At 41.5% G+C, this 8,224-nt stretch overlaps 1 protein-coding gene across 3 annotated transcripts in view; it reads right to left on the bottom strand.

Annotated features, from left to right (window-relative positions):
• Positions 1-8,224, bottom strand: part of BMPER (BMP binding endothelial regulator) — a 250,531-nt gene that overhangs the window by 50,209 nt on the left and 192,098 nt on the right. Inside the window, exon 14 of one of the 3 annotated variants that reach the window (XM_023532027.1) lies at positions 3,817-4,072. The exons of 1 other annotated variant lie outside the window; for it this stretch is intronic. In XM_023532027.1, coding sequence (XP_023387795.1) covers positions 3,832-4,072 — 241 coding nt within the window. In that variant the 3' untranslated portion in view covers positions 3,817-3,831. Of the gene's footprint in view, positions 1-3,816; positions 4,073-7,034; positions 7,877-8,224 lie in introns of those variants that run through there. One more of the 3 variants, XM_023532028.1, reaches the window with a different exon arrangement.

Genomic DNA, 8,224 nt, shown 5'->3' with positions numbered 1-8,224 from the left:
GCTTTTCAGAAAACTCACATTTTAGAAATCCTTCTGTTTGAAATGCCACGTGTGCTATTTGGGGATTGATGAGTATAAGAAAAGAAACCAAAATCATAGGAATCAACTGGAAAGGTGGGTCATACTCACATAGTGGACTGCTTTGTATGCCAGGCTATGAAGCATGAACCTTATTTGGTCATCAGAAGAGTCACTGAGAGCTCTAAGCAGAAAAGTGATAAACTACAAAATACACCTCAGGAAAGGAAACTGATGATCGGGTGTTAGGTGGGCTGAAGGAGGTAGAGATTGAGGATTCAATGGGGGAATTAAGCAGCTATTTCTGGTGACCCAACTTGGGGTTGAGAGAGAAAAGACACAGCCAGGATTATCTAGGGGAGCCAGTGGAATAGAGAGATGTAAAGCACACGAGATAGGAGACGTATGATCCGTAGAGTCTGAGAAAGGATCTCATGTTGGGGCAAGGGATAAAAAGCAGGGTCAAAGATGCCTCTGGAGATTTGAGACGGGGTTTAAAGTCTGTCAACACATAAGAGGAATGTGGGAAGAGGAGCTGATATTGCAAGGAGATGACGGGTTTATATTTCAACGTGCTAAGTTTCTGGTGAAGCATCCAGACAGTGATGTGGTGGTAAGTGTTTAGCCACTGGCTTTTGGCAGGTTAAGGACAAGAGAGAGAGGGTGCCCGATTTGTAGCCTCTGCCAATTTCTGTGGTGTAAACTCTCCCACTGCAGCTGCTTTCAGGCTACCAGCATGAGATGACTGATCACCGAATGTGGAGCTGGGAAGAGATTCTACCATCTGGCTTTAGAGAATCACTGCATGCTCATCCCGCACACCACTGCCCCCAGCTGAAAACGTGTGGCAGATGTTGGGATGGAGTCGGAGGGACAGGAATGGAGCCAAGGGCGCTCCTCACTGTCCAGCAAACCAAGCATGATTCGCTGTGAGACAAGTTAACGCCGTGGCTAGACCCACTTGAGCGCTGCTACTGCTGTGTTCCACGTCAGCCAAAAGCCACGAATAAGTTTTCTCATTCTCTGCTACCAGCGTTCATGTAAACACCATAAAAGTGAGTGCTGGCAGCGACCAATGAGTTTATGCTAGTTTGACTTTTCATAATGTCCTAGGAAGATTTCTCCTTTAAGATTTATTGTTGTTTGCCTACCGTGAAATAGTAGCTAAGTATACTGCTGCATCAATTTAAAGGTTGCTTTGTTTCATTGCACTTTTGCAAGCACCTCTGAGCTGCCCACTGCTTTTAGGAGCTCGCGATCATGCTGCTCAGTGGATCAGAGGGTGCAATTTGGCTTAAAAAAAAAAAAACAAAACACTAAAAGCTACTCTTTATCTCCTTTCAGGTGTATAACAATCCAGCAACATGGCTGATGGCTGTTGGGCAATCGATGACATCATGGAGTTAGTAAGGTGTGTTATATCAAACAAGAAATTTAAAAAGTGAGAAAAGTGAACAGTCCATATAAAGATAATAGTTGAAAGTCATGCACGAGGCAAGAAGACAGGAAGAAAGAGGAAAAATAAAATGAACGGTCGAAAAGGATTTTACTATGAATCAACAGTGAAAAGTTATCATTTCTCACCCACATCTTTCCGGTGATTGCACAGATATCATTACATGCTTTCTTCTAGACTTTGCAGCCCATTAAGGATTTTTTTTTTGTGCAACCATTCTTTTTAATAATACAACATTCCCCCACATATCAGCCAAATGTTCTTTTAAAAGCATAAAACAAATCACATCACTCCTCTAATCGAAAGTTTCCAGAGATGTCTCATCAAGTTAAAACTACAATCTACCTAAACCCTAACCATGGTCCACACGCGACTGATGATCTAAGGCCTTCCTGCTCTGTTTACCAGCCTTAGCTCACAGCATTACCCCCAGGCTGGACTTGCTGCTTTTCCTGAAATAGGATGAACTCATTGCTGCCTCCGGCTAGAACAATCTTCCAGTCTCATTGGAGGAGCGGCTCACGCCTTCTCAACATTCAGTCCAATATTACCTCCTCAGACATTCCTTCTCTGATGACCAGTTCTAAATAACCCTCTACCTTCACTCTACCACCCTCTTTCAAATCAGAAACTATTCTATTTATAGGCATATCTCAGAGATATTGCAGATTTTGTTCTAGACCACTATAATAAAGCAAATAATGCAATAGTCACAAGAATTTTTTTGTTTCCCAGTACATATAAAAGTTATGCTTAAACTATATTGTAGTCTATTAAGTGTGCATTTAAAACAATATTGCTAAAAAATATTGCCATCATCTGAGCCTTCAGCAAGTAGTAATCATTTTTCTGGTGGAGGGTTTTGCCTCGATGCTGATGGCTGCTGACTGATCAAGGGGTGGTTACTGAAGACTGGGGTAGCTGTGGCAATTTATTAAAATAAGGCAACAACAAAGTTTGCCACGTCAATTGACTTTTCCTTTCGTGTACAATTTCTCTGTAGTATGATGCTGTTTGATAGCATGTCACCCACGATAGAACTTCTTTCGAAATTAGAGTCAATCCTTTCAAAGCTTACTGCTGCTTCATCAACTAAGTTTATGTAATATTCTAAATCCTTTGTTTTCATTTCAAAAGTCTTCACGACATCTTTACTGGGAGTAGACGCCATTTCAAGAAGCTAGTTTCTTTGCTCAGCCATAAAAGCTACTCCTCATTCATTCAAGTTTTATCATGAGACTGCGACAGTTCAGCCACATCTTCAGGCTCCACCTCTGATTCTAGTTCTTTTGCTATTTTCATCATATCTGCAGTTATTTTCCCCACTGAAGTCTTGAACCCCTCAAAGTCATCCACGAGTTTGGTGTCAACTTCTCTCAAGTTCCTATTAATGTTGATATTTTGACCTCCCCATGAATCATGAATGTTCCTAACGGCTCTAGAATGGTGACTCCTTTCCAGAAGGGTTCCTATTGACTTTGCCCAGGTCTGTCAGAGGGATCACTATCTATGACAGCTATAAGCCTTACGAAATGTACTTCTTAAACAATAAGAATTCAAAGTTGAAATTACTCCTGATCTGCGGGCTGCAGAATGGGTGTTTTGTTAGGAGCATATAAACAACATTAATCTCGTGTGCATCTCCATCAGAGCTCATGGGTGACCAGGTGCTTTTACAATGTGCAGTAATATTTTGAAATATATCTCTTTTTATTGAGCAGTGGGTCTCAATAGTGGGCTTAAAATATTCAGTAAGCAGTGTTGTAAACAGATACGCTGTCATTTAGACTTTGTTTTTCTATTAAAGAACCCAAGCAGAGTAGATTTGGCATAATTATTAAGGGCCCTAGGATTTTTCAGAATGGTAAATGAGCATTGGCTTAAACTTAAAAGTCACCAGCTACATTAGCCCCTAACAAGAGTGTCAACCTGTCCTTTGAAGCTCTGAAGCCAGGTCTTGACTTCTCTCTAGCTATGAAAGTCCTAGATGGCATCTTCTAATAGAAGGCTCTTTTGTCTACACTGAGAATCTGTTGTTGAGTGCAGCTACCTTCATTCATTGTCGTAGCTAGGTCTTCTGGGTAATTGGTTGCAGCTTCTACATCAGCACCTGCTGCCCCACCTGGCACTTTTATGGAGATGGCTTCTTTCCTTAAAGCTCATGCACCAACCTCTGCTAGCTTCCAGCTTCTCTTCTGCAGCTTCCTCACCTCTATCGGCTTTCAGAGAACTGAACAGAGTTCAGGCCTAGCTCTGGATTAGGTTATGGCTTAAGGCAATGTTACGGTTGGCTTGATCTTCTACCCAGAGCACTAAAACTTTCTCCGTATCAGCAGTAAGGCTGTTTCACTTTCTTATCATTCATGTGGAGTTTCATTCAAGAACCTTCCCCCTGCATTCACAACTGTTTGGCAGACAAGGCCTATTTGGCTTACCTTGGTTTTTGGTATGCCTTCTTCACTCAACTTAATCATTTCTAATCTTTGATTTAAAGTGAGAGACATGTGACTCTTTCTTTTACTTGAACACTTGCCGACCATTGTAAGGTCATTAATTGGCCTAATGTCATTATTGTTGTGTCTCTGGGAATACGGAGGCCTGAGGAAAGAGAGAGAGATGGGGGAACAGCCAGTCGGTGGACCAATCAGAACACATACAGCATTTATTGATTGTATATCAACTGTGAAAACAGTTTTACTAAATGCCAATGATAACTTCTTAGGAAACACATTGCACAAAAAGATGCAAGCCACACTATCAACCAGCTAACGTAACAGAAATAAGACTTAAAAAGTGCACAATCTATACAAACAACATGAACTTGTGAAAAGTGAGATTTAGTAGACGTTTTTATAGTTTAAAAGTCTACATTATTTAAGTATTAATAATGTGATAAGAATCAAAATAATAAATTCGAAGAAAATCATTGTAAAAAAATCTCTTTGGCTGCACAGTGGAAGCTGGGGTGTGGGGGCGGAGTCTGTGTCTAGTGTGGGGGTGGGGAGGCCCAGGAGAGGAGGGAGAGGAACTGGGAGACAGAGAGAATGCTGGTCTGTACCGAGGCAATAATGGTTGCTAATGCAACCAAGCACATGGATTTTAGACATGTTTTAGAGCTTACATCAGCACGACTCGAAAACTGACTGAATATTAGAGCATGAGAGTTAAAGGAGAGAGAAGAATCAATGACTTTTACATTTAACGAATATTTGCTGAGTCCCTTCTGTGCCCCAAGCACTAAATTAGGCACCAGGAATCATGGATAATTAAATAAAAAACATACGTTAATTCAGCATCCTCGTAGGAAAAAAAGTGGGTGAAAAGGCATACTTTCAACCCACGAGAAACATGCATGTATTTCTTGAACTACAAATAAAAATCTAATGTGGATCAGGATTAGTTAAAATTATGAAAAAAATTGTGTCTTCTAATTATAGAATAGCCAAAGGATAATCAGAGTGTTTAATTCATGGAGAAAAATGTAGAACTATAAGGAAAGGTGGGTGTAAAACTGATCTGTGAATTTGGCTCAGACTGAGCAAACGCAGAGGAACCAGAACCATGATCCAAGAAGATTATAGTCCAAAATGAAATTTAGAAATGAAAGAGGGCCCAGGCCTCTAGACCACTGGTTCTCAGCCCTGATTATACCTTAGAATCAGCAGGGAACTTTGCACAACAGATGCCAGGGGCCACCGCCTGCAGAGATTCTGACTTAGCTAGTTTGGGTGCGGCCAAGTTATCAGTAAACTCTCAAGCAACCCCTCACTCAGCTCTGATGGAGAACCCCAGAAGCTGCTCTGCATCAAGAGCAGATCTTGGTTCATGGTCTAGATCAGGGGTCTCCAACCCCCAGGCACAGACTGGTATCAGTCCTTGGCCTGTTAGGAATGGGGCTGCACAGCAGGAGGGGAGCAGCGGGCCAGCAAGCTTCATCTGTATCTGCAGCTGCTCCCCAGTGCTAGCATCACCGCCTCAGCTCCGCCTCAGATCATCAGGCATTAGATTCTCATAGGAGCACCAGTCCCTGGTGCCAAACAGGTTGGGGACCGCTGGTCTAGATAGTTCCTGCAGTCAAACACAGCTAAGAAGGCTCATTCTTAGGCTTCACAGATTACACTAGCAGCTAGTTCACCCCAGGAATCTTCAGAGTCCAGAAGCTCATGTTTTTAGAACAGAGGAACTGAGACACACATTTTTTTTTGAAACATCTACAAGATAAATAGCTTTTTCAACATTAAATGTGTGGAAAGCACATTATAGTCTGATGATATTTCTCTGCCTCTGTTGTATAAATAAAATTGAGTGGTCAAATATAAGCCTGCTCCCCTTAAATCAGCATTAAAATAATCTTAATATTAAAAATGCTAGTCAGCGTTGAGCTCTTATAATTTTATCCTTCTACGCAATATTCTATAAAACAAGAATTATCTTATTAAAAAATGTAATCTAAGACCTGATTGGAAGCGTTTCTATGAGCTTTAAGAAGAGCACTCTGCCCGTTTGCACAAGAAGCAGGTCATTGCTGATGCAAATGTTATTTCAGACTTTGATGAAAACCAACCCTCTGTACATATCATAAACTCAGAGGAAATTGAACAATCTTGATCATTATTAGAAACTGTAATCATCTCTCTCAAAGTTCTTTACTCACAATTGTCCTTCAACTAAAGGGCACTGCAAAACCGAAATTCTCAAAGAGAAGAAAGAAGCAGTGGAGGGCAAATGCCATGGCTGCTGGGGATTTCCTGCTAGGAAGGCTTTCCAGCCAACAACAGCAGCCTCCAGCTGTGGCGGCTTTGCTGTGCTCCCTGTGCAGGCCCATTCGCTGCGAGGCTGACAGTCCAGCTGAACTCTGTGCCTCTGGTCCTTCTACTCAAACCAGCAGCCAATCTCACCTGGGGCCTCACCTGGGGGTGTGTTAGAAATGCAGAACCTTGGCCCCACCCCAAAACCATCGAATTGCCTTCTGTGTCTTAACAAGATCTGGAGGGGGCTAAATATGCTTCGAAGTCTGAGAGGTGCTGGTCTAGAGCAGAGCTTCTGAACGTATGGTCAGTAAAGCAGCAGCTTCAGCATCACCAGGAGCTAGGGGAGAAACGCAAAGTATCGGGCTCCATTCCAGACCTACTCAGTAGGAATCTCTGGAGGTGGGGCCAGGGCCCAGAAATCCGGATTTTAATGAGCTCTCCGGGTAATTCTTGCTCACAGCCAGGTTCCAGAAGCAATAGTCTAAAGCAGGCTTTTGTTCCACCCCAGCCAGAGCACTTAACTCTCTGATAATCGAAAGTTTGAGCTGAGACCAAAGGATGAGGAGGAGTTAAGCGGAGGAGAAAGGGAAGCGGCTGCAGCTTCAGAACCGGATGGTACCTCCCTCGTCGTCTAAGCCAGAGCAGAGGATAGCTTTAGCATCTGGGGACGAATCTCGGGTTCTCGCTCCTTAGAAATTTCCGAATAAAATGATAAATCTAGTGATTTGAAACCTCAGTCTTAAGTTTTTGCAGAGCATATCTTTATTCCATTTTTTTTTTTTAATTAAAATTTGGGGTCCTGGCCCACTTTCCCACCCCCATCCCCACTAAAGACACCTGAGAGTATTAAAGACCAATCTTTCACAATGATGAAAATCTATCTCCAAATACTCATATTATCAATGCTATTGGTAAACTTCATTTTTTGCCTGTTTTCATGGTCTTATTGTAGCCAAATTCCTCAAAGAGTTTACTATGTGCTTCATTTACTCCCTCCCTCCCACCTTCAACAAACATGCGCTGAGCACCTACCATGCTGGAGACCAGGGCATAGGACACCAAGCAATGCTTGATGGACACCTAGCCCTTGGAGCTAAGGGTTGGACAGAGAACATCCAAGTCATCGGGCACTTAGCATAGTAAGGGCTCTGATAAGAACTACAAGGAATGTTGTAGAATGAACCTCCTCTGCATCCCAACCCTGAGCTAGGAAGCACTGCAAACGAATAAACTCGGTCTGGGAAGTCAGGGATGGAGGTTCTGAGGCTGGCCATTGGTGGAGAAAGGTTTTTCTTTTCTTTCAAAATGCTAACAATCGAGAATTCCTTAGCTCCTTCCAGTTGTTATTTCCTTGCTATGGGAAGGCATTTAGCTTTTCATAGAGAAGTCAAAGTTGACTGTCACCTTTTTTGAGTGCAGAAAAAGTTCTTGTTCTCAATTTCTTTGGTCCTCCACAATACTCTAGACTTGACGCACTGCATTGGGTGTGTCACAGATGCTGAAAAAATATAATTGCTACTTGATTAAAAAGGAAAAGAAAAACATTTTTTTTTCTTCTGAGGAACTGGATGATGCTCCTTGAATCACAATCAAGCTTAACTCGGAGATGATAAATTTAGATTTGTATTTCATCCTTACACTCAAGGTTCTCCTAAAAAAAAAAAAAAAAAAACTGACTCTGTAATTCTTTCTTGTTTAATAGTTATGACCAAAACTCTCAGGGGTCAAGGAGAAAAGTGAGTAAGAATGCAAACAAAGAATAAATTTCAAGAATGAAAGACTAAAAACCAAGTCAGTTTTTAAGTATAAATAAACTTAGGAAAAAATAGAAAGAATTCAGTTTGAAATGATAAACATTAAGAACTTTTGTACAATAAAAAATAAAGAAACCAAAATATTGAAACTAAAATACGAAGTGCTAACTCCCTATCCTTAGGCAAGGAACTCAAACTTTTGTTCCTAATGGAATATTTTAAAGAGAAAGGAACAGAGAGTAATA

The sequence above is a fragment of the Pteropus vampyrus genome, unplaced genomic scaffold (assembly GCF_000151845.1).
Source record: "Pteropus vampyrus isolate Shadow unplaced genomic scaffold, Pvam_2.0 Scaffold75, whole genome shotgun sequence".
In the NCBI taxonomy this organism is placed as follows: domain Eukaryota; kingdom Metazoa; phylum Chordata; class Mammalia; order Chiroptera; family Pteropodidae; genus Pteropus; species Pteropus vampyrus.
This window is presented reverse-complemented; position numbering and strand designations above follow the sequence as displayed.